We start from the raw sequence: 26916 nt of genomic DNA on the forward strand, positions 1-26916 counted from the left end.
ATTGATATGGTCTTAAGAAATATAACCTTTTGATTTAGTGTTGAAATGGCATGGTGCTTACAACTTACTTTCAAATTGGACAATTAGAAATGTAAGAAAGAAGAAAAGAGACGGAGAAAAATTTGGCAAATAGTTAATAATTCATGGACCTAGGTGGAGGGTATAAAGTTGCTCATTGTATTACTTTTTCGATTTTCAAATCGGTTTGAACATTTTCATAATAAATAGTTGGAGGAAAGCAAGGTTCATATCATGATTTTTCTTGATGAAACATCTGTGCTTACTTATTGAAGCATTTATGGGTAATCATCAATATTTTGAAATCCTTATTTATGTAAAAAGTACGAATTCTATGCAAGGAAAGCCAAGAGTGAAGTTAAAGTAAGTATAAATGTAAGTATAAATATATCTCTCTACTTGTTACCAATGCCATTAATGTCAATGTATTTCTAGTTCTATAAAACATAACTGTATTTTCTCATCTATAATTTTTTTAGAGCTTATCTAATATTAAGGTACACTGCATGTATCAGGTGCACAATACTGTTTGATGAATGAATAAAAGAATGAACGAATCAGAAAGCCATGGGTGAAATCTTAAAGCAGAGTTCATATTCTCAATTATCTAATGTAAGGTGTCGTCTGCAATATATTGCATTTGCTTCTGCTTAGACCACAGTTTAGACTCTTCTCTACAAGTATTGATGTAAAGGATATGGATGTAAAACTTTTTAATGAGGAACTTCAATTTTAAGTGAACCATATGCTGAACATCAGATTCCATATAATTTTTAGAAAATATAGTGTTAAGAGATTCCGGCATATGTGATCATTTAACGTAATTTTTCTAAGACTAAGCTATATACACTAATTTTAGGGTTATAATACTTAGTGATTGCAAATTTAACATATTTATAGTTATTGAAAACCAATTTCATATCATGATATTATTAATTGGCAATCGGTGATTGAAAAGAAACAGGTGCCAAGGAGATATAAATAAAGAAATGACATTATTGATTTGTTAAATATAATTAAATGGAAAATAATAAAAGCTTTTATTTAAATACTATATTTTAGGGCTTCCTGATTTACTCTGAGATCCTCTGATGAAAATTATCTGTTGCAATTATCATTCTGAAGTTTACCCTAGAGTATGTGCTTTTGAGCATTCTCTGCTAATGAGTGATATTGTATGTTTAGGAAACATACACATATTAAGCTTAGGATCTTGTTTTATAACTTGCAAGAAGGAAAAAAGTTATGGAAGTCCACTGATTGGCCTTGGTCTAAGCTAGGGGTCTAGGAATGAGAAAATGGGGCAGAGGAAGGAGAGGAACCAGAGTTGCCTGGAAGTGTTTGGGTGTGGGTGTTTGCGTGTGGGTGTACGTGTGGTCTTGGCCAGGAGTTCAGAAAGGGCTAGAAAAGAACTGGTGTCTTGGGATGCAGGACACATAATGACTATTGAGTGAAAATTATATTACTAGGGGGCAGGCAATGGTCGTGCAGTGGCAGAGTTCTCGTCTGCCATGCTGGAGACTCGGATTGGCTTCCCGGTGCCTGCCCATTTAAAAAAAGAAAAAAATTGTATTACTAGGAAAGTATTGCAAATTGATTCCTAAAATGGTCAGAAATAAAACATATTAAATTTATTTAGAACTCAACAATAATGAGCATAACTGTGGCATATATACTTTCAAAAATATATATGAACATAATATTATTTTCTAATAAATTAAAATTTGGAGGGGGATGTATATAAGAGAAAAAACATTCTATTTCTAACTTCTAGGAACCTGTAAATTTATAAATAATTCAAATGATAATACTCCAGAATTGTTTAATATTCTAGTAGAGGCAAATTACTTCAATTTCTGAATGTACTTACTGGTGATTTTCCGTCAATATCAAGGACAAAATTTCCAGGATTATTGTTTGTTGCTTGCAATTCTAAGGTTTCATGTGTAGGATTAAACAAGGAAATGGTCTGAGTGGTATATCTGGGAGAAAAAACAAAGCTAGTTAAGTTATTGGTATTTATAAACTAGCTCAGTGAAAATTCTATAAACTTGACTTTTGTGAGGTTCAAAACAAGAATAATCATACATAAACTGGTGACATTTTCTAAATTAAATAATCTCTGATTCTCTGTCTTTGAGATAAAATCTTATTCCATGTTGGACATGGAAAACATTACCTGTTTTGGAGCATTTCTCCATTATTTCATAACTGCTATATCCAGCCTCTAAAGCTAACAGTCTAGAAATAATAAAGAGTAATAAACCTACAGTTTCCTTCTATAACATTAAGATCCAAAGTAAAGATGAGTAAATGCCAAAATTGTGGATGGTATTTACGCTCAACATAAAGAATAGTGAAGAGAGCATACATAATTTTCCATCAGCCATAATGTATAATATCTGTCTATGTTTGATTTACAATATCCAAATTGTCATCCTGTATTATCATTCCATATAACATCATAATACATTAATATTATCAATATGATATTTTGCTTCTCTTTCTTTTTACTATCTTTTGCACACAACTAAAAAAGATCAAGATAAATGTAATTAGGTGCTAAACCAATAATAAAAATAATGGAATTATCACTGCACATATGTTATAATTTTTTGCAATATTATGGCCCTCTAAAAAGGTCATTTTCCTGATTATTATACAGAATATATGTATATAATGATTCACCATAGAGTAAAAAGAACACTTTATATCAGTGTTGTGATTCTGGTTTACAAATTTAACAACTCTCTAAAAATCATGAATTTGTTGTCTCAACAGGGACATATATATTTTACTGAAAAATTCCGTGAAAACAACAAAATGTTATTAATTGTGCTAAATAAAACACATTAAAAATCATGATAGGGGTCTCATCTTTTCTTGGTAAGTATCTGCTTGGTATGTTATGTGGAAAACCAACATTCCAAATTTTATCATAGATGATACCACAGAAAAATCTGAATGAAATATCGTCAAATAAGGTTTATATGCTACTATGAAGGAAAATGTTCAAATATCGATGAGAAGCAATGGTAGATTTTGACTGCATTTAGTAATTTATGTTTCAACTCTTCCCACCCTCTGCCAAGGTTTCAGATTTTTCTCTTGCCAGGATCACTGTCAAAAACAGCTTTCAATTAATTGAAATTGAAAAGTATTTATATATGACATCCTTGTGCATGTCTAAAAAGATCAATCTGCAGTTATATGCCTTGAGAGTAAATAATGCAGAAAATACATCACATCCATTCCCTTGTTTCTGTTTACTAGGATGACATTTGGTTCACCTTTATTTCTACTGATAAGTGTAAAAGGAAGAAAACAAAGTTGGTCATGATTTAACTAAATTCAATTTGATCACCTCTCTAAAATTGTATGCACATCTGTGAAATTGACTTTTTCAAATATATCAGTGTTTAAATCTCAGGCTGAGTCAGGTTTGTTTTAGTCAAGTAAGTTTTTTAGATACCTGTGATTTTGCATATTGCTTTTTGATATTCTCTCCCTCTCTTAAGCATCAAAGCTCAATTGTCACATTAAAAATAAAATCAAAATAGGTTTCAGTTGACAAAAACATACATTGCAAAGTTAAGCATATTTCTTTAGTGCTTTAAAAACTAATTCCTAAAAGTTTCAAACTTTCTGACAGGCTCTCAGGGATTTAAACCCTAAGGAGTTGAAACAAAAGATTTTCCGGGCAATACATATTATCTTGAGTATTCTTCCTATTAGTACATTAATTTTCATGTCCTTTTACCACCAGATTTCCTGGTACTTGGTGTTACAAAGAAATTGAAAAAATCTACTGTAAAAGTTAGAAGCATAATGAGCAACCATCAATCTATACTTATTTTCTAAGACAATTTGTAGAAAACTCTGAGTGTTCTCCAAGTGGACCCACATGCAGTTACAATCAAAAAGTTATATTTTCTCCTGTTAATCAGAGGAGAAACTAAAGCCCTTACCCACCAGTCTCATTTCATTATTATGCAAAGTGATTTCACTTAGTTGAGAAGCCTATGGTTTCAAATCAGTACTGGGTGAGGCTTACTGTATAGCCAGTTTTCTCTTCTCAGGGCTAGGGAAGATAAATAATGCACGGATCTGATCTACCAGTTGTGGCTAGAATGAGGTTAAACAGTGATATGGGAGACAGAATATGAAGGGCTTCACGGCCCAAGCCAAAAGCCTTTCATTTTTTCTTGAAGGCAATAAAGTGTGGCCTTGAGTGATTTCATTTGTTTTTTTTAACAGAAGAATGGCATACTCAGACATATCTACTGAAAATGAATGAAAAATCATTCTCCAAGCAGCTGGTTGGAAAATGCACTACAATGAAGAGGACTAGATAATTATTATCTAGTCTCTATAACAGAGACTAGATAATAATTATTACAGTAAAATAATCCAGGTAAAAGCTGATAATGAGGGCCTGAGTCAAGGCAGTGGTAATAGGAATAAAGAGAAGGCAACTGCTTCTAGAGCTAATGAACAGGGAGGATAGGTGGGAACTGGTCAAGCCTGTGTTTGGAAGGGTATGGGACGAGGGGAAAGTGGTGCAATATGTGGATTCATGGGGTGTGGGGGTAACCCATTTGTGCATTGTGAAATTAATTTAGTAAATTATAGTCATAAAATTGTATGCAATAGATAATATCAAAGTGTACCACTCATATATGGAATACAATTTGTTTCATGAAATTTCCATTTCTTGTGTGTGTGTGTGCGTATGTGTCTTCCAAGGTACAAAATCAAATCATTTTTATAGTGGTTCAAGTAAAAAAAAACATTTAAGGCCACAACTGGCATGTATTTGCGTGATAAAATTAGGAAGTAGTTTCTTAAATTCAAATTGAAAAGCAAAGTCTTACATATTGCCAAGATGGGTTTGAATAAGAAATTCAAATATGGAGAGCTTACTCTATAAGATATTGAAGTTTACCATAACTACTTATCATAATGAGTGGCAGAAGAATTAGGATGCATAAAAACAACAATGAAATGGAACAGAGTTCAGAATCAAAGTTACACATATACAGGCATTTGATTTCTGACAAAGATGATATTGCAAAATCATTGATAAAAATTGTTTTTTTAAATACATAGGGCCAAATAATTGAATGTGCAAATGGGAAAAGTAAAACTTTAAGCATGATCTTTCTCTTATATCACATTCAAATGTCAATTCAAGAGAGCTTGTAGATGTAAATATGACGTGTAAAAACTATACCTTTTCTAGCAAATAACGTACAAGATCTTTATGACCATGGAGTATAGAAAAACAACTAAACGAAAGGTTAGATACATTAAACTCCATTAAAATTAAGGATTTATTTTTATTAAAAGATCCCATCAAGAAACTGAAAATGTACTCCCTAGCATAAAAAACATATTTGCAAATTCTATAATCTGTAAAGATTTTTAAGCAAAATATATCAAAACCTACAAATAAAAAAGGAACATCAGACAAACCAATAGATAAATTGTCAAGAAACATGAGCAGTCATTTCAAACAATAATAAGAAAATGGATCATACGACAAGGCACTCAAACTTATTAATCATCAGGGAAATATAAAATAAAAACACAATGTGAAACTACATCTCAAACATCAAAGAATGGCTAAATTAAAGTCTTACAACATTCACGTTCTTGAAGACAAGAAGCAAGTATTCTATGTACACGTCCAGTGGTAGTGTAAATAGGTACAACCAATTTAGATCGCTGTTATTATCCACTAAATTTGAACAAATGCTTACCATATATAACAGCTGTTGCAGTCTTAAGTTTATACTCAATAGAAATAAACCCAAATGTGCAGTATAAGACGTAGATGCTAAAAATGTTATAAACTTCATTTTTCATAATATCCTAAACCTAGAAACAACTTAAAAGTGTATTAACAATAGAATGGAACAGTTTTTACAACAATGAAAATAAATGAGGAACTGCACGTAGAAGAACATTAATGGGTCAATAAGGCTAATCTATGGCATCATAATACTCGATTATAATTTTAGATTTGCACACTTAAATATAAGAGAAGCAAACATTTAAGAAACTTTCAAATAGGAAAGAAAGGAGCCAAAACATATGTAAAAGGACAAAGATCATAGTCTTTTAGAATAGTCTTTACTTCCGTAAGGGATATGACAGGCAATACTGTAAACATGAAATAAGCAAAGAATGTTATATTTATATATACATTTATAATTTATTTATGTATTTATGTAAATGTAATGTATTTCTATCTATCTATCTATCTATCTATCTATCTATCTATCTATCTATCTATCATCTATCTCTATAGCTACCTATCAAAAGAAACATCCAAATAACAACAACGAAATGGTCTCGTATGTTACCAAACACCATTCCTGCCAATACTAAAGAACACCTTTGGTGTTATATACGATTCCATGCACTAGGGAAACTTTTCAGAGACCTGCAACCTGCAGATGGGTCCCTGGACCACGTACGTCCTGAAATGCAGAGGGCCCCGACTCTCCAGAACAACAGCTAGTTCCATCTCCCTACCCCATATTATCAACAGCCTCTTCCAACATGAAAAAGTTAGAATGGGCATAGCCCAAATACCCCTAAAGAGTGGAGAAAGATCAAAGGTGATGGTGAAGTTATACAGAGAAGGTAGGGTTTAACAAATGAATATGAGTGCTGATTCCTATATTGATATTCCTTTTGGTCTCCAGTATCTTAGAGCAGCTACAAGTAACAACCTAAAATGGTGGAATTGCAACCCATCTGAAACTCTGAAATATGTTCTACAACTCATTGCTGCGACGTGCTTTGAAATTTATTGCCTTTTTGTATATATGTTATTTTTCACAAAAAAGAAAAAAAAGTCGATTGTGATGATAATGCACAGCTGTATGATGATATTGTGAACACTGATTGTACACTTTGGGTGATTATGTGGTAGAATATATAACATATATCACACACACAAAAAACTTCCTCCCAATTAAAAAAAAAATCTTGTACACTGATAGCTGACTTGAAGGAGGATAGGAAGATAAAATTGAGTAAATCTCCGTGAATGCAAAAAGAAAGAATAAAAGAACATTATAAAGTCAGTCCCTAAGTGTTCATATACATATATATTCATATACATATATAAAAGATATTGTAACAAGAGAGAAAATAGAAAGTCAGTATAATTAAAGATTTCTGGAAACTGAAAGTCACAAATGTCGAACTACTCAGAAAAATTATGAAAACAGAGTACACAAAGACAAATTTTAAAGTCTTTTCAGAACACTGAGCACAGTTAAAAATCTTATAAATTTTCAAGAGGAAGAGGATCCAAGATAAGGCTGATTAAAAAAAAAAGTTACTATTAAGCACTTTATAGTACTATATGAGTTTTATAGTGTACACAAGTATTACATAGACCAAAAAAATTTTTTTTGTATGCTGTATGTTGGGGGTCACATTTCATTTTCTTTCCATGTGATTATCCTGCTATTGCAGCACCATTTGTTGAATTTTTGTTTGTTTGGGTTTTTGTTTGTTTATTTGCTTGTTTTGGAGTGGGGGAAGTGCATGGGGTGGCAATCGAACCCGCGTCTCCTGCATGGCACACGAGAATTCTACCTCTGAACAACCCTTGTACCCCACAAAAATTAAGTTTCAGAAATTATGTTGAAAAATTTAAAAAAAATAAAAGAAACTGAAAAGGCTAGCACGTTTTAGTAGAATGAGAAAAATTATGAACATTGTATTATCGTTGAATAAAAATTCCTGTATAACTGTTATATTTACTACTAATGTAACCTTGTAAGTATATTAATATATATAATCTTGTTTTCACTTATTAATATTTTTAAAACATTAAAAATCATATAAAACTAAAAATGATTGTCACTTGCTTTTTGTATCAGACACCGAATGACACCCCTTCCATTTCCCTGAGATTTTTACTCTCTGCCTCCAGCTCCCAATTTCTGCCTGCTGGCTATTAACTTCTTCCGTCTGTCACCTTCAAATGATTGCCCTGGGGTGCTAGATCATTCTCATCTCTCCAGAGAGCAAAATGCCTGGGAGTTTATGCCCCATCCCAAAGCAGGTTATAGTGACTAGTGTTGGAGTTCAAAATCCCAGTCCCTTTGTTTCTAGGCAGAGCAAACCCTGAGGTATAATTTTTGCTCCGGTGCTCCCTGCAGAATCAGGCAAAGTTTAGGTCTGTACATGCAATCACATCCTTGTTTCGCTTCTTCCCTTTTCTTTCACTGCTTCCCCTATTTCCTTACTAATTTCTCTGGGGTTACTTCCTTAGTAAACTATTTGTAGACAAATTTTGGTTCAGGTTCTATCACTGGGAGAATTTAATACTCGTGATGTGTTAAGGGAGAAAAATTAATGAAAAGGTACTGATTTTCCCATTAGAGCATATACTCTTCAGAGGCAAGAATTATGATTTGTTTTCTCCTACTTATCAGCACCAAATCTGGTGCCAGACATGTATCAGGAATCTAACCATCTAAATGAGTAAATATGAAAGGTTATATCTAGAAGGAACTGTTTTAACCAAGTTTTCCACAGGATAGTTTACCTATCAAATCTACCTGGTAAAGAAAAAAATATTTAAAATATACATATTAATATCTTATCAGAAATATTTAGTGAATTAGATTAAAATTTTCCTTCCATGCAATAATTTTATGTATGAAATACAACTTACTCTCCAAGCTTACATTGTACTTCTGGCATTATGGTTGGTTTCGGTACCTCAACGGTCAATCTCAGTAAATACCAAAACTCAAGAGCCATTTCGGGCTGAAAAATAATGCTGGTAGAGAGAATACACAAAATATTATCAGTGTTTTTAGTCTGTGTAATATGTGGCACAAAAATATCTCAAATTGGTAGAAATGGTGGTTTCAAATACATTAAGCAATTGCTTGATGACACATTCTACTCGCATTGTGGATATATTTTTAAATTTCTCATTTTGTAATAAAATCACTTCATCATTTCACACCCAGGAAAAAGTGACATTGTCATAAATATCTGTTTAATGCTCTTGAGTCATTAGAAAATGCTTAAACATAAGACATTTAAATACCTTGCAGAAGCCATAACAGAAAAAGTCCTGATATCGAACTGTGGTTAAATCAAATTTAGTTTGTGACACTGAATGCCTGTATATCTTTATGTTAAAGCTCTCAAGTGACGCACAGCTCTGGAGGGCTCCATTTATAATCAGCATGTGCTTCAGCTCTGGGGGAGGCAGGACCCGTGGCAGTCAAAAGTACCATGGGGTTGGTATCCTGGCTTGGTCACTTTCGATTTGTGCAACCTTGGACAAGTGACTCAAATTCCTTGAAGTTCAATTTCATCATTATAAAATGGGAAGGATCATCCTTACCTCTTAGTGTTGCTGTGAGAATTTTATGTGTTTATTCATGTAAGATGCATGGCCCAATGATGATAACAGAGTAACCTGTCAATAGGAGCTAGTCAAGATTATGTCCTTTAATGTATGCTGACAAAGAAAATTCAAGATTCATTTTTTTTGGTCACCAAGAATGAGCAATCATACTAGGGAAATGAGACCAGCTCACATATCTATTGGTCCCTAGTAGAGGATGCTGTGCTAGGGGCACCAATAAGAACTATCCTTCCTTACTCTGTAAGAGCATATAAACTAGCAGAGGGTATTTTCAAGGAGTATAAATATAGGAATTCATTGTATACACCCAGTCAATTATTATATTTAAAAGTATAATAAGTAAATTAGATATTTCTGTTGAAACAAACTGGATCAGTTTACTAAACTACTTGACTTAATCATAAACATAGAAGATATGTGTTGTGTGTGCTATATATGTACATATCGTGCAAGGAAAGGTTTTCACAATTATCATGCTATGTGAACATGTCATTACACTGCTAATATATATGGGCAAGCACCCCGCTGTATATACACACACAGACACACTCATATATATATATATACCCATACATACTTAAAAATTTATATATATATGCATACACTCACATTCATATGTGTTATCAGCATGGTATAACATACTTAATTTTTTCTATGTTCTCCAAATGAATGATTTCTATTTAATGGAAAATACAAAATACAGTTAATTTTTATCAAGGAAATTGAAAGTTTAATCCCTAGTCCTCATGGAATCATTTTCATTTGGTACATTTTTTGCACCTGGAAAGATATGGGCTATGAAAAGTGAAAAAGAGAGGGTATAAAGTAATTATGTGACATTGAAATAAATGATTTTTCCACACTAAAAAGTTAATTCTATACTAGAACATTTTATCAAGGAATGAGATTTGACAAAGCTAAAACAAAGAGCAAATGCAATTTCAATGATTATATCATGCAAAGAAATAGTAATAATTTAACATCTTAACATCCAAGGGCTACAATAAAGCATACATATCAGATTCAAACTATACCTTTCATCTCTACAGCCTGCAGTTGCTGGAGAATACTGTACAACATAGTTGACACATTCTAGTGGATTCAGTATAAATTCAGTGAGTCCCTTAAGGGCAGCATCTGTTAACTGCACATCGAAGTGAATACTTCTGTATTTTGGATTAGAAAGAGGTATATCAATGCAGGCGGTCTCCTAGAATGACAGAACAAATACATAAGCAACTCTGTGTTAGCACAGAGTTGTTGTTCTAGGAAGGAAATGTAAAGAAAATTGTTATATAATATAAGCCAATTTATTCTATTTACTTTCTCCATTCACTTTTGAATGCATCTCACCAGCTTTCAATCTCTTATGTAATTTCCTTGATTAGTCTGGTATATTTTCCTTGATTAATGTTATTAAACAGTAACACTTTTTTTTAAACAGCAAATACTACAAAGAAATCCATGTAACTAAATGGTAAAGAAATTTTGAAAAATTACATGTAAAATTTATTTTTCTCCAGTACAATTTTTACTATGAGGTTCATATTTTCAGCATTGAGTCATAGTGCTCAAACTTTAACGTGCATGAGAATCATCTGAAGGGGTTGTTCAAATAAAAGTTTCTGGCCCATACCCCACAAATTCTGATTTGGTGGTTCCAGAATAGGGCTCGAAAATTTATATTTCCAAAAAAATTCCCACATGACTCTGCTGCTGCTGTGACTGAGCAAAAAACCCCACTTTAAATAGCACTGTATGTTAACCTCAAATAGCAGACACAACCTGGACAAAGATGTGAAATTATGCTGATGATGTAAGCATCTTCTGTTCAGATTCCTTCCTTCTGCTCTGGTTTCTCCTGCCTTGATATCCAAGCTAATCATAGTCCTGGAAGTCACACTGTAAGTGACAACGGATTTTCTGATGTTCACCCTGACCCATCGGGTTAATGACTTATATTTTGTCCCATCAGAGTCATGATCTAAACAACAGCAAAGGGCCATTCCTTGAAGGACCTGCACTTCAGTTTTAATAAGGACAAGTTTTCCATAATGACTTAACATACAGAAATGAAGAATGGCGGACATTTAAGGCATACATCAACGCTCGGCAATGCATATGCTTTAGAGCTTTAGAGCTATTTTGACATTTTTCAAATCAAATTTAAAAAGGTGACAAAAATGTTGATGATAAACTGGTGGAAAGAAGTGGTGATGGGGAGAGAAGTATTCACAAAACATATCTTCAGGATCTACATTACAGCTTTGTTGGTGTTTCAGAGGGGGCTCATAGAACATTTACCTGATTCTCCAGCTAAATAAATGAGTGGCCAAATGGTACATTTTAGGGGAATGTAGATAGCATTTAAAGCAGTGAACAACATCCGGAAATGAAAGATGGAAATCAAGTATATACACAAATTTATTAGATTAAACAAATATAATTTATTAGAAATCAGTTTTAATTTTAAATGCAATAGAAAGTGGCATAGTTCCAGGAGAAATCAGAGGCATGGATTCTTAAAAAAAAATTAGTATTTAAATAAATGAACATTTACTTAAAAATAAATGGGCATTATCCGAGTAAAATGTCCAATCCTCAAGATTATAAAGGAGAAATAAAACTATAAAATATGAAACTGGATAATGGCATTTTGTTATAGTAAATGGAGCTTACTAATTACCTAGGCAAATTGCCATATTTTATAACATTCTTACAGGACTCAGCCTCCTAGGAAATTTCCAAGAGTTAAACAAATCAACAACTAAAGCAAAAGAATACACCAAGAAAACAAATATCATCAATCATATATTGGCCTATACATTTTGCCCAGGACTTTAGACAAAAAATTGAAATGCAACATTTTGGCCTAATAATTTCTTCTGTTCTATTACTCAGATATTTTTCAGAGACGACCAGTGTCAGCTCAAGAGAATGCTACAGCTTTTTCACAAAAGGAAAAACGCTGATAATAAAACCACTGAATTCCAAAATGTTTTAAGCACAAGCTAGAGTCAGACATTTTACACTACATGGTTGAAACAAAAGTTTCACACAACAATACCTACCCTCACACATGCAATGTTCTGACACTTTCTATTCTTTTTCATTCTATTCTATGTCATTAAAAAATGTTAGTTTTGTCCTATTCATGGGTTGAGAGCTGTAAACTGAAAAACCCTGAAGAGTCTAAATTCCAATATAGTACTGGAATATACCATTGATTTATGTTTTATCATCACATATGAATCTTGAACCTCAGATAAAACAAAACTACTTAAAACCTACCTTTTCTCAATGAATTACAGCCTATCTAACAGAAGTATGCTTTAGTGCTACAAAAGTACTATAACATTCTACTTTTGGCAAAGTCTTATAGAGCAGGAAATGGGAATGGCAGCTAATGGGACTGTCACAACTCCACCTATCCACATCCACAACAAGTAATCACTAACTGGTCACTTCATTAAAACTATCTATTTGTTCTGGATGTCACCTAAAAATCCTTTAAGAGCAGTGCTCCAGACAAAAGCCATCATGGATTGATTAGAGCTGCTTGCACTGCAACTCTCAGGAATCCCTGGAATATAATTTATCGGAGTTTCAAAATCAGCAATAGATTCACTAGAAAGAAAGTTTTCATTATAGCTGAAAGCTTTAAGCTTCCAATTAACTGTGATGTATATCTGTTATGGTAAAAAATGACACATTTAACTAGAATATTATAGAAATGATTTCTAACTTTAATTATGCTTTGAATATGGTTTTCTCCTGTTTAAATATATAAAAATTCCTTGAAAACACATTTAAAAATATTCATATGAATAATTACTATTTTAAATATTCACCTGCCAAAATATTTTCATTTCAAAAATAACTTAGACCATATTAATCAAACTATAAATATTGCGTAAGGATATAAATTTAGATATTTATTCAAGTATTTCAGAGATTAAGTGAGTTGAGGAGAACGACATTTTGTCACTCATCATTTTATGAGATGATCTAAAATTTATGTTCATTTTTGCACATATATCCCTTTCATTATCTATCTATTCCAGAAACACAAAAATATTGAAGAAATCATATGAAAAATAAAATTTACAAAGAATATTCCATCTGGAATCTGCGTTAATTGCCTTGTTGTTTAAGGTATCTTGCCCTCCCCACACTCCATTTTATTATGAATGATTCTTGTGCAACAAGAAAAGCAAAGACAGTTGAATTTCTGTACATACTTTATGTAAATAACAGTTTGAAAGATTTGGTTAACATCTATCTTGCTAATGAAGCATTCTTCCACATAGATGGGTGGGCTTTAAATGTTAATTTATGTTTAGAATTAAACATCAATTGGTTTTGACTGACTTTTCATTTTATTGTTTTGAAACTCAAGTAAAATAATAACTACATGATGACCTCAGAAACTGTCTTTCATTTTCATTTGGACTCTGTTAGGTTGGGTGACAGAGAATATTTCTTTGTCAGGTGTCCAATATCTTGTTCCCTGCCTTTATGTAAAGAATAGCTTAGCCATCAAAATGAATTTCTATTCTAAGTAAAATAATTTGTTTGTTTAGCAGAATTCTTTGAAAATATGACAAAATCATGATTGTTGAACCTTGTGGAATATGAAATTTCAAAATACAAAGGATGTTCAAAAGATGTTGAAATTTAGAAGACTGAAAAATTTAAATACTCAAAAAAGACTGTAATACTATTTTAAAAATGTGTACAAATAGATATGCTGAATTTTGCAAGTTATAGACATTTTCAGAGGAAATTTGAATGCCTGTATATATTTTATTTTTTAAATTTATTTTATTTATTAAATGTATATATTTTAAAACAAATATATTGTAAGGAATTAAATATATTATAAATGTATTATTTTCTTAGAAGAGAATAAACAGTTTCAGATGTTTAAGAACATAAATAAGATCAGGCCATTCCCTGTCTACAGCCTCTAGTGGCTTGTAATTACACATGGCATAAAATTCTCCACCACTCCTTGACATTCTAAGCCCTAGAAGATCTGGCCTTGTCAACACGTCTGACCACAATTCATCCTGATTTTACTATCCAAACTCTAAGCCTTTTTTTCTTTCTTAAAAGATCTGGAGGTTCTTCCTGCTGGGCCCCTTACCACCAAGCACAGTGGCCCCAGTGATTGTTCATTTGTTATTCTCTCTACCTGGATGTACTGTCCCAGTCCTCATGCCATCCTCAGTGTCACCCTGGACGATTTTTGTTCGTAGAATTATCATTCTCTAAATTTGCCTTGCTCATTTCTAACTTGGTAATGGACTGACTGAATGGACAAATTTTGGGGGAGTGCAATCTGAAAACAGTTGCTTTTATCCCATTACTGTTTTCCAAACCAGTGAAGTGTGTCCATTTCTCCAACTTCTGTGGTTACCTAGGATTGTTCTCAATGCTAGGACACTCTCATTTCCAGGTATTTGAAGAAATTTGAAATAAATCAACTCTTTCATCTCATATCCAATTGAATGCTTTCCTTGATCTCCTCTCCCAGTCATCTGTCCTTACCCTCAGGTTTATTTAGAAATTCCTCTGGCTGCTTGTGATGAAGGTATATGGAGCCTGCTCTTTTTCTCCTTATCCCTCTAATAGCTCTGTGGATAAGGATCTTCTGGTGTTACAGGACATAGATGGGATAAAAGGTTAAAGGACCAAGGTCATTTACTTAATTGGTGCTCTTTGACCTTCTCCAGCTACCACGTTCTTTCTTACTCTTTCTTGCATTACCTTATACACAGTCTCCTAGGATCTTCTTACCCTAGAAGTCTTCTCACCCTCTTTAGGCCAGGTCTCTCAAGATTACCCAAGCTCAGTCTTCTTCCACGAAGCCCAGCCTCAGAAGTCCATCTTGCTCCTGCCCTAGCTGTTTTTCCTTCCTTCGCGTTCCTTCATGGTTGGCAGGAACTCAGAAAAAGCCAGCGGGCACTAAGCTATCAAATTTCCTCTCTTTATAAAAGATACCCACTCTCTTTGAACAGTTCAACTGAAGCTAAGAATGTTCATTTGGATTTTGGTGCATGGAAAGGGAAGAGAGAAAATGTAGTTTTCCCTGTTATGTTGATACTTTCCTCTTGCAAGGAACCCCTTCTTTCTGATCATTTCTGGCCAACTCATATATGAGCTGGAAGTGGGTGATAGGCTAAAGGTTTTTGGCCTCCTTTGGTATAGCAGAAACATCAGCTGTCCACCAGAAATCTGTGTTTCCTCTTCATAGTACAGAGATGACATTTGGCAGTAGTTGTCCAATAAGAGACCATATTTCCCAGAATTCCTTGCATCAGGTTTTCCCATGTGACTAGTTCCCTCCATTAGCACGTAAGCAGAAGTAATGTGTCACTCCCATGTCAGGGTGATTATGAAGCTACTGGAAATTCCCTCTCTCTTTTTCCTCAAATTGTATGCAGAGGTTTCTGAGTTTTTAAAGGATGATGGATTCACAAGGTCGAAGGAGCCTGGCTTCTTGAGTCATAACACTGAATACACCATCCACAAACCACCAAGCAAATGCATCAAACTGTTACAATTATGAAAAACTATTATTGTGTTAAGACATTGAAAATCAGGGGCTTATTTTTATTGCAGCTGGACATACCCTGACTATTACATTTAGCATGTCCTAAATAAATAACATAGCAATAACTTTTATTACATGAAGATAGAATTGCCAATGGTTCTCAGGATTGTGAACTTATTTGAAAATCCAAGACAACAGGAAAAACTCCTTATTAAAAATACCATCCCAATTAGTTGTTTGTTTTCTGTGTAGCCCCATAATAATTAGATACATGTGCTCAGAGGTCTTATTTATATTGTTCATACCTCTTTTCTCACCAGCAAGAACAGTACCAGGTATGTCAGAGATGCTTAATAAATATTTGTTGATAGAATAAAAATACAAATTTATAAGGGTTTCATCATTTTTATTTTAATCTTACTATTAATGTAAGATTATTACTATTAACGTGTTTGGAATTCTAGAAGATCGCACCTTTTAATTAAAAAAATTAAGCAACCTTGTGAAAATGTGACTCACGAGGGATCTAAAAATCTCAAGTTAAGTGAGGTTACCCTCTTGCTTATAAATTATTGGTCAAAGAGAGCAGCTTCAGATAGAAGAAAGGCATTATGTTAAAGGGGAACTTTATTTGGTTGCTGGTTTGCATCTTCTATGAGCAGGAAAAATGTCACTCAATGAGTGAGCTGAAACATTCATTACTTCCAGATCGCACTGGTTCAGAATAAAAGAAAAAAAAGATTATGCTTTTGTCCATAAAGAAATTAATTGAGTCAATGGAAATTCAATATGCAGTAGCAGGAAATATTTTTCCGCTTATTGTCTCTCAGAAGATAATCACAAATTCATTATAAAAGGACCATTTCTAAGATCTACAGTACACAATAAAATTAATTTAACTAAGGTCTATTATCGAAGAATTTTTCAATTTTAATTTTATTCCGTTTGAAAATGTTACCAAAGCAATAAACAAACTGCAACAAAAGGTGTTTTGAAAAGTACCATATAATTCAGAGGAAATGATAACTACAATCCATCTCGGTAATTTTCCTAAAATGGAAAGTCAGTCCCAGTAGTTCAAAACCTAGAGGAATGAGATAAGCAGATGTAAAGTAGAAACACCATTCATTTCCTCTGCCACTGCCATATACATGCCACAGTGTCATCTGAAGTTATGCCTCACACTCCTATCCCCTGAAGCTATGCCTCACCTTCTTATCTCCAATTCTCCACCATCTGATGAGTCACAGAATACAGATGTGCGATCAAGGTGGATTGTTAATGACAGTTTGGGGATGATGTTGGGTGGGGAGATAATGAAAAAGCCAGAAATCCATGAAAAGGCTTATTCATCCTTATTCAGAGATGTCTCATAATCTTGAAGAAAAAAAAAAACTACAAAAAACAGTTACAAATGGAAAAACATCTAATTGCAGGAGTGAATTCTTAGAGAGTACTCCCTTGCTTAAGATAAGGTACTTATTGTCATTGTGTGTGTGTGTGTGTGTGTAAAATATTGAAATTCTTATTCCGAAATTCCATTTTAGTAAGTTATCATGGATAGCATTTGTCACTAGTACAGAGAACAGTGCTCAAACACAGTCAAGAAGCCTTAAAAAAATCAGTATGCAGTAATTCTTGATATGATGAGTGGGTATTTCCCCAAATTTCATGGGACATGTTGGGACTTGCATGAATTAATCCAATTACAAATACAGTACATTATTCTTCAGCTGCATTAATAAGAGGAGGCAAAGGTAGAAAGACTTTGTAATAATAGAGTATATAAAACTGTTCATATTATTTTAACTATTTTATACGACTCGATAGAGATTTACCAGAAATCAGGCAAGTAAATAATAACTTTATAGACAAGAAACTCTGCAAATTTTTTCTTTTTTACTATTTCTTGGACCAGAAGTTCAAAATTTTAAAAAATCTGTTCTATGAGGAAATTGATAAAGGGCATTTTAAACAGTGATTAATTTAATAATGCAGATTTATGGTTTAGTAGTGGCAACCTGACACTTTGTATTTGATATTTAAGAATTTATCATGATACCAAAACAAAGGATGAAAAATAAGTTCACATATGTTAATTCTGTTATTTCTGGACTTTTTGGAAATTACTTAAATATAGGCAGCTAAAATCATTTTTAATGGCTCTGAAAAGTTGCTTTTTGAATTATATTTGTTTTATTTAAAATGTTGGGTTCCCAGAAAGATAAATGAAATTGTATGCAAAGCTTTAAATTTGAAATGACAGATTCTGGACCTGAAAGATCATCTAGTTTCAACAGCCAGCATTCAGGGAAAAAGAGACAAATTATTATTCTAATTAAGACTTCCCCAAAGTTCAGGCACAAGATCAGAAAACAGTTATTACTTCCTCCTCAACAAAACTAATAAAACCACCTCCTAAAGAAAGAGAAAAATGACTCACACTAAGATGTAAGGTATGGACCTGTTGCTGATGGGTGTATTGACATTGGCTAAGTTTTGGTTCTTTTGTTTACAAGCAGCACACTCAGACCAGCTTCCACACAAAAAAGAAATTATTGGAAGGGTATTAGCATAATTTCTCTAACAGAAGAAATAACTGCATAACCCTACCAAGAGAAGCACAGGGTGATGTTTGGGCATCAGGAAAACCTGGAACCAGAAAACCAAAGGCATACAGGATACTGTCTCCCATATGTATTCCTTTATATTGTTTTTTTTCTCTATCTCTTTCTCTTTCCTTTTCTCCCTCTTGAGTCTCTGTCTCCCTTCCTCCCTTTCTCTTTCCCTCAAATCACCTGCTATTCCCTCCCTGCCTCTACTTTAACGTAACTTTTTCTGAAATCAGTTCACTTTCTTCACAGGGTATAAATAGAGTATGATGGTCAACAGCTCCAATATTTCACATCCATAAAGAAACAGGAACTGATAAATATTTTTTGTATTCGTTACTGAAAATCCCAGGAAATGACACTTGTTGGCTTAGCTGTGGTCACATGTCCACCACTGAAACAGTCAAGAGAGGGTCAAGGAATCACAAAACAAAGTGATAGGAAAATAGGAAAGACAAGCTGTGTTGACAGAACAAAAGTCATTGCTATACCAAGAGAACTACACATATTTCAGAAAGTTGGAGATTGAATATTATGATGTAAAGTAGAATTGCAAGTGGCCTGCTAACAGTTGCTATCAACAGTTGACAGCATCAAATAATCAGTTACTTTGCAATTTTCTGTTCTACCATCCTCAGGATGTTGGCTATACCCTTTTGGTCTCAAAAGGGCTGCAGCTACTCCAGGCATGAAGGCCTCACACATTATCCATAGTCCAGAACTGACCTATCAGTGTTATACTACACACCCATTCCTAAACTAAACAATAGCAAAGGGAATAAAATTGCATTTGGAGTTAGAATAAACTAGATTCATCCTAGCCATGTTAAGTCACCCAGACAAAATATATTTGAAGAAAGTCAAGGTTCTGTTATCAAGAAGGGATGGCTCAGATGGGCTATGGATTGAGAGACAGGCAAGAGTAGAGGGGGATAGGATCACATTCTGTAGACTTACGATGGGAGGACATGTATGTATCCAATAGTATCCTCCAAAAGAAATCTGTCAACTTGGAAACCACAAAGTTTGCATAGTAATTTAAATGAAATATAGTAGCTGTACTATGAACGGTGATAGAAGAAAACAGTGAACTATGGTGGGGTGGGCTGGTATTATATGGACAAACTTCTGATAATGGTGCTCATGGACTAAGGGGAATTCTCATCAGGAGGCATAACTTAAATGTCTCGTCTAAAGTTTTCTTATTTCAGGAATGTTACGTTATTTTTACACTTCTCAGCTGAGGGATAATAGCTGTGAATCATTTAAAGAAACCTTGTTTTCCTTGTGGGGATTGCTGGCTTTCAGGTCTACTCTGAGATCTTCTGGCTATTTCTCCAACAAATTCCTTCCTGATTAAACTTAACAAGAGTTTGTTTCTATTGTTCTCAACTAAGAACCCTGACTGGGAAATCTGTAAAAAATTGTATGTAAAAAAAAAAAAAATGCAATCTGCTCCACTAATTCAGAGTTGAAAACTATATCCCAATATGAAACCCACTGAAAAGAAGCAATAGGAGATGCTGAATATTCAAATGGGCAATGGCCAGACCATATATAAAATAAGAACCCAGATCTACTATCTGCAGCACACAGTCCAGGAACTAAACACTATCTGCAGCAACTGCTCCAGGAAGCCAAACCACTAGCAACAAGAATCGGTCTAGGAAACCAACTGTTAAATCAACCCAAAATACACCTTCCTATACAATTACATAAGATGCCCTACTTCTAGTTAGCCCACCTCCAGTTTCCCCATGCCAGCAGCCTCCAGTCAGGGCATATCTGAAGTTTTCTCTTTTTTCTGCTCTAAAGCTTCCCACTCTTCTACCTGCCTTTCAGTCTCTGCTGAATGCAAGTGATGGTGGCTGACTCCCTTACCGTAACAATCTGAATAAATAGCATTTGCTTATTCTCATTTACTGTTTTTTATTTCTACAGTAGGATCTGAATTCTGTCTTAGCAAGGATAAGAAAAATGATCAATTTCCTCTTCTTTATGTATATATAAAAAGGCATTTCAGAAAGAAATCTCCTAATCTGCAAATAGATAAGTATCACAATTCTTTGTCGAGGAATATTTGTTCACATTTGTGAAGGGCAATTAGAGTTCTTCTTCCTAAATACATATTCTATTAGGTCACTGAGCAACCTCCTGATGGAGGACATAGAGATAGTCATGAAATATTCAAGAAATAAAAATGAAAGGAAGAATCATAGTATGCAAAAATTAAATGAGTATTATTCTCATCCTTTAATGCCTTTTGGGTGCTCTCTGTCTGAATATTTAAATATTCACAAATAACATACTTACCTCTCTATCAATTAAAATATTTGCACATTATCAACAAGGAACTTAAATCTAATGAAAACATTAGTTGTAGCAATTAAAATTGTTGCCATGATTCATTTATTCCGAGGTCATCAATATTTGCCTTTATTAAATAATCCTGGGCATGAATTTGCTAACACTTTAATAATTCACGCAAGACAACTCTATTGTTAGTCCCTATTACTTAAAGCCCCAAATCTATGCCTCAAATGCATATTTCCAAGTGAAAGAATTAAAACTGAGATGAGTCAAGAGAGCTCCATCCTGCTTTTATCATGTGCTTGAGCACAAGTATTTAGGCTAATTTGAGCTTGCTCTGGTAAAGTAAACTCTTGCACTCTGGTAGAATGCTAGTCAGTGCAGTCCCTGCAGCATACAACATTACTCAAAGATATTTGCCATAAGATTTAAAAGTAAAATTGCTAGGATATAAATAATTTATCTTACATATTCATTTCATATGGACTTTTTTTAGGGATAGCAATTTAAGTGTACTTCAAAAGCTCTGTTTGCAAAAAGACAGAGTCTATGAACATTTCATGGGCTCTTACCAGTGCAAAACATGTCATTTCAATGATGCTTATGGGTGATGCAGGAGAACTATTGATCTCAAGACAATACCAGATTTTTAAATTGTTAAGACCATCATCTGAAAGAAAAAACAGGACTCCTTAATATAGGCTTCAGAATAGTATATTTAATACACACATTTGTGAAACTGGAACAAATCATGTATGAGACCAATTTACCAGACTCATTTGTCAAGAGGGGCAAAGGGAGGTTGAGAAGCTGATTTCAACAGTCTGTGAGCAAAAAGAGAGGCCACATCCTGCAAAACCTTGAGAAGACACTGTAAAAACCTGCAAATCTCACTGCACTTCTGCTCGCCCCCATAACTAAATATCAAGTTCTCCATTAAAACTTCAGAATGTTTTATTTTTAAGTTACGGATTGATGTTTCAAAAGAATTAATGAATCGGTTTTCATAGTTTACAAAAAAGTCACAAATTTGAAGATAGAAATGTCCAAATACATGTTTCCAATTTACAATGGTGTCTTTCGAGTACCATAAGAATATAGTTTAAGGAAAAAGTCAGGAACAAGGAGACTTCAGGTGCTTTGGGAGTATGGTAAAGGATCCTATCAATTTAGGCTAAGGGAAGCTGGTTCTTAGTCAGCTAATGAGTGAGGAAATCATGTTTACGCCTGTACCCAATATCGTAAAAAGTAGGTATTTTTATCTCTGGTTATGTCCACAGCCATATTCTCCAACTCTGAAACCTGAACTCTGCTCAACTACAAAGGCCCTGAGTGCAGGGTTTGTATTGGCATCAGATCCAAGGCCTTTCTCTCTATTGTTCCTCATCTATTCAACTTGGCATTTTGATTTTCTTTTATTCTCCAGTGTTAAGGTAGTTCACTGTTTTAAGATGAACAGATCTCCTGTTTTAAGATGTCCTCCAGTTTCAATAATCCATATGCATATTCATATAAGTATGCCATTTTAAGCATATTTCTAGAACTGCTATGTTTGATCAACTTACTTAGGTAAGTCATTAAACTCTCTGGGCCTCCGTTTCCTTATCTATGAAATAAGAGGCCCAGACTGGAAAAAATATCAAAGCACCCATCTTCTGAAAATCTCTAGTGTGTATTGTTTTGCAATGTATTGTGTTGTGTGTTGCACCGTGTTGTGCCATGTTGAATTACATTATCTTGCATTATATCTTACATCACTGTACTGCACGATTCGGTACCATATTGTATTGTTCTATATCATATTGCATTCCATTCTACTCTAATAAATTAGGTATCAGGAAAAAACTTACAGGATTGCTGGGTCTGAGAATAATTCAAACATTGAAAGCAATCAGTTAGTGAGAGGGACAAAGAGAGGAGAATGCCCCTCTCTCTTCCCTCTGGTAAGAGGGTTTAGGTGCGTTCTGAGTCCAAATACTTGTGAGGAATTCTTCAGGGTAAACTTATCTCCACATTTTGCATTGCTTCCTGTGCTTATTTATTTTACAGACACCAGCTAATTCTCTTAAACCATTAAGTAGCAGAGAATAATGTTACCAAATTTATACTGACGTTAAATTATTCAGGCAATCTCTGCTTGTGATTATATCGGTGCTCCATCAATTCCATGAAAGCATTTCAAATCCTTTTATGATGTTTAAATATGCCTTCTCTAAAAATAAACCAAAGTTCTTAAAATGAAAAGTGTTTCCTCTTTTAGGTAGTTCATGCAAATTTTAACTGTGTCTTTCTTCCTAATGCTTTTTTTTTTCCCTTCAATGATTTTTTTATTAAGATATAATCATCTAAAGTGTAGAACTGGTGGTTCACAGTAATATCATAAAGCTACGCATTCACCATTACAGTAGATTTTTGAACATTTTCATTACTTCAAAAACCATAGAAATAAGAATAAAAATAAAAGTAAAAAAGAACACCCCAAACATTCCATAACCCCCATACCTCCCAATTGTTTATTTTTTGTCTTTTTTTTTCTTGCTTATCCATCCATACTCTGGATAAAGGGAGTGTCAGTCACAAGATTTTCACACTGACACATTCACACCTTAAAAGCTCAATAATTATTCAATCATCTTCAAGAATCAAGGCTGTTGATTACAATTCAACAGTTTCAGCTATTTTCTTCTAACTACTCCAAATACCAGCAACTGAAAAGAGATATCTATATACTACCACTACCTAAGAATAACCTCGAGAAAGACCTCTGGACTCTATCTGAACTCTTTCAGCCACCGAAACTTTATTTTGTTTCATTTCTCTTTCCTTTTTGGTCAAGAAGACTTTCTTAATCCCATGATAACGGGCCAGGCTCATCCCCAAGAGTCATGTCCTATGTTGCCAGGGAGATTTATACCCCTGGGAGTCATGTCCCATGTGGGGGAGGGCAGTGAGTTCACCCGCTGAGTAGGCTTAGAGAGAGAGGCCACATCTGAGCAACAGAAAAGGTTCTCTGTGGGTAACTCTTAAGCATAATCATAGGCTGAGCTTCCCCTTGCAGAAATAAGTTTCATAAGGACAAGCCCCAAGATCAAGCATCCTTTGGTCTCATACAAGTTGAAGTTCTTCTTAATGCTTTAACTCACAATGAACTCACAGGGGAAGTAAAGAAAGAGTCCCTGTGACTGGGAAGACTGACTAAAGAAAACCTAAACATTTACAAACCATTTTATTATTTTTTCACCTAGTCTCAGCTCTGAAGATTCAATTGACTACTGGATGTTGACAGGTAGATGACTTGCTGTCACATCAAAATAAGAAAGTACAAAACTGTACTAAGCATTATAATTTCCCAGGCTATGTTTCTTCTTTTAACTTTCTATTTTGGCATATAACAACATTAGTTTTGTATTCGCCAAGATACAAACATTATGGCTTTTTGAATCAATCCCCTCTTTCTATCTCCTTTTTCAAGACAGTCATCCAAAGCCTGTCTCTGAAATGATTTCTATTTTTAGTGCTATTGCTTAATCTTTATGGCTGCATAAAAGAAATGATTCTTTTTATCTCAAAGCCAATTTGCTGTTGCAGTATTTTGTTTGATACCTACATATCACTCTTTCACCCATGCATGTTTTTGAGAAAAATAATTTTTTTTTGGTCTACCTTTTTGTCTCCACAACTTTACCCCTGAGAACCACTCTTCTCTAATATCTTTTATATCCAAGCTTCTCGCCCAATTAAAAGTCAACTCATTCACACATTTCCAGGAAACCTGCCCTGACTGTTCCAGCTCTCCATCAAATTATTTAACTTTGAACTTCTTCTAAAAATATATGATGCTTAACAACTTTCAAACAAAATGTTATAATACAGGAAAGGAAAACAACAGCATTTAGTTCCTTTGGCATATAAGTAAATTGCTATTATCTCTTACACCTTGAATTGAGAAAAGCATATTATGTGGTTAAAATGACATATTCATTAACATTTTAGCAGAAACTTACTGTGATTTTTTTCATTTAGTAAGAGAAAAATATAAAAAGCTTTTCACTTATGGAAGAAGGGGAGGCCTGCAATCTGAAATATTATAGTCTACTGATGTTAATAGCAGTAGAAATCCGGAAAATAAGCTATATAAACTTAATCTTGAGATAATAAATAAAATATATATAATATAAATATATAAATATATATCTGCAAGAGATATTTGGATACGTATTGTGCAGGTAGAGTATCTATTTCATTTAAAAGCGCGTGGTGATGAGGGTCTCTCATCATGGCACTCTTCATAATAATAAACTTACCTGAGTCTTCCTCATCAAAATGTTGGGACATTTCTGATAATGATTTCTGAAAAAAATCTTCTTGTTCTATTTCCTCCAGAGAATCACTTGGTCCTCTGCTTTTAACAGTAAATGAAATCGCACCTAAAACATAGGTAGAAGAAGTTGAAGTAGTCTGGGATGAGGTTTCTAAAATGAAAAGTCGGTTTCAGCTATTAAAGTTACACTGGCTTGAAACTAATAAATACAAAATCAAGCAAAAATTCCAAGTATTAATTTCCGTAATAGAATTGACGGTGGTGCAAAAAAAAATTAACAGAAAGTTGAAGAAAATATTTTCAAAATCTGTATCAACGTGGTAATTTTTTTAATAGCTTACTTGCAATAATCAAGAAAAAAAGAGGCAAATAACAGAACTGCATCAGCTTTTAGAGAACTTATTGGTCTTGGGTGCCTGTATTTATTTTATTCCTAAATGATTTTTAATGCTGTATTTAATACCTCATTTTAAAATTATATTTATTGTGTTTCATATTATATGCTAATATCACAATCGTGACTTTCTCTTTAAGGGATATGATATGTAAAAAATTAAAAGTTCTGTTACAAAAGTATTTAGTGCCAAAACTCGTCACTCTCTATCTGGAAATTTTGTTAATAATAAAATTGATTTAATCAAGATAGGTATTAATTTTGAAATCGAAGCTAATATACCTAAAGAAATAATTCAGAAATTGTTCCTGAACTCTCAATATCAGATTTCCATAAAGAAATGTTTGTACACGGAACCATGTTTTCCAGCTATGAACCATAATCAGATAGCTCATATGGAGGCCTACCAATTCTACATAATCAAATTGGGGTAGTATCTATATTTTATTGCCTAAATACAATTTGAAATGATACTAAACATCAAGATTTTCTTACTCTTCACTTAAAAGTAAATGGTCTCTTCTGAAAGAGAAAATTGAAGGATGGCTATGTAATTTCAAGGAAATAAATTTTTAGAAGTGTGATCTCCTTGGAGAGAAGCCCAGAAGTAAAACCATCTTGGAATAAAACATAATAGTGTATGTATGTAAAACTATCTTGAATGTAAAAATTGTAATATATGTAAAGCATTTAGACCAAATCATTGGACAAGTATTCAATAAATAGCACCTCCATTCATATTCTTATTATGCATGTTTAGGGGATGGTTTCAAAGAGTAAGAAGTCATCAGCCTCATTGCTCCTGGAAAAGACAGATATCTCAGAGAAAGAAATCTTCTAAGAAAAGAAATGTGAATATAATAATATTTTCACTGGTGTGTTTGGGTGATTACTACATGTGTTTTATGCATTTACAGGTGATTATAGGCTCTCCTAGATGGGTAACCAATGGTCCTAAAGGATGTGACCCTGGACCCATGCTATCCCATACAGTAGCAATTAGCCACAAAGGACTATTGATCGCTTAAAATGTTGCTAGTCCGAATTAGATGTGATGTAAGTGTGAAATACACACTGTATTTAACACGTCTTTTCCTCAGGATACAATGTAGTGATATCAGCCCGCAGAGTCAAACCATGAATTTCCCCAGGGCAGAGACTATGCCTTTTCTGGGTTTTGCACAGTCTTTAGATACAGCAGTTTATCATTATGAATTTAATATTTGCTGTTCCTTCCATTTTACAAGCCAGAGGATAAAGATTTGACAAAAAATATGACAACTCATA

At 33.6% G+C, this 26916-nt stretch overlaps 1 protein-coding gene across 2 annotated transcripts in view; it reads right to left on the bottom strand.

The window, feature by feature from the left end:
* CFAP47 (cilia and flagella associated protein 47) overlaps nt 1-26916 on the bottom strand; it is a 429253-nt gene that overhangs the window by 84214 nt on the left and 318123 nt on the right. For both annotated transcript variants that reach the window (XM_077144877.1, XM_077144876.1), the window contains exons 50-54: nt 25219-25341; nt 21487-21584; nt 10468-10643; nt 8723-8830; nt 1889-2000 (exon numbers count right to left, since the gene is read on the bottom strand). In XM_077144877.1, the coding sequence (XP_077000992.1) occupies nt 1889-2000; nt 8723-8830; nt 10468-10643; nt 21487-21584; nt 25219-25341 (617 nt within the window). The remainder of the gene's footprint in view (nt 1-1888; nt 2001-8722; nt 8831-10467; nt 10644-21486; nt 21585-25218; nt 25342-26916) is intronic.

This window comes from Tamandua tetradactyla, chromosome X, assembly GCF_023851605.1.
Source record: "Tamandua tetradactyla isolate mTamTet1 chromosome X, mTamTet1.pri, whole genome shotgun sequence".
NCBI lineage: Eukaryota > Metazoa > Chordata > Mammalia > Pilosa > Myrmecophagidae > Tamandua > Tamandua tetradactyla.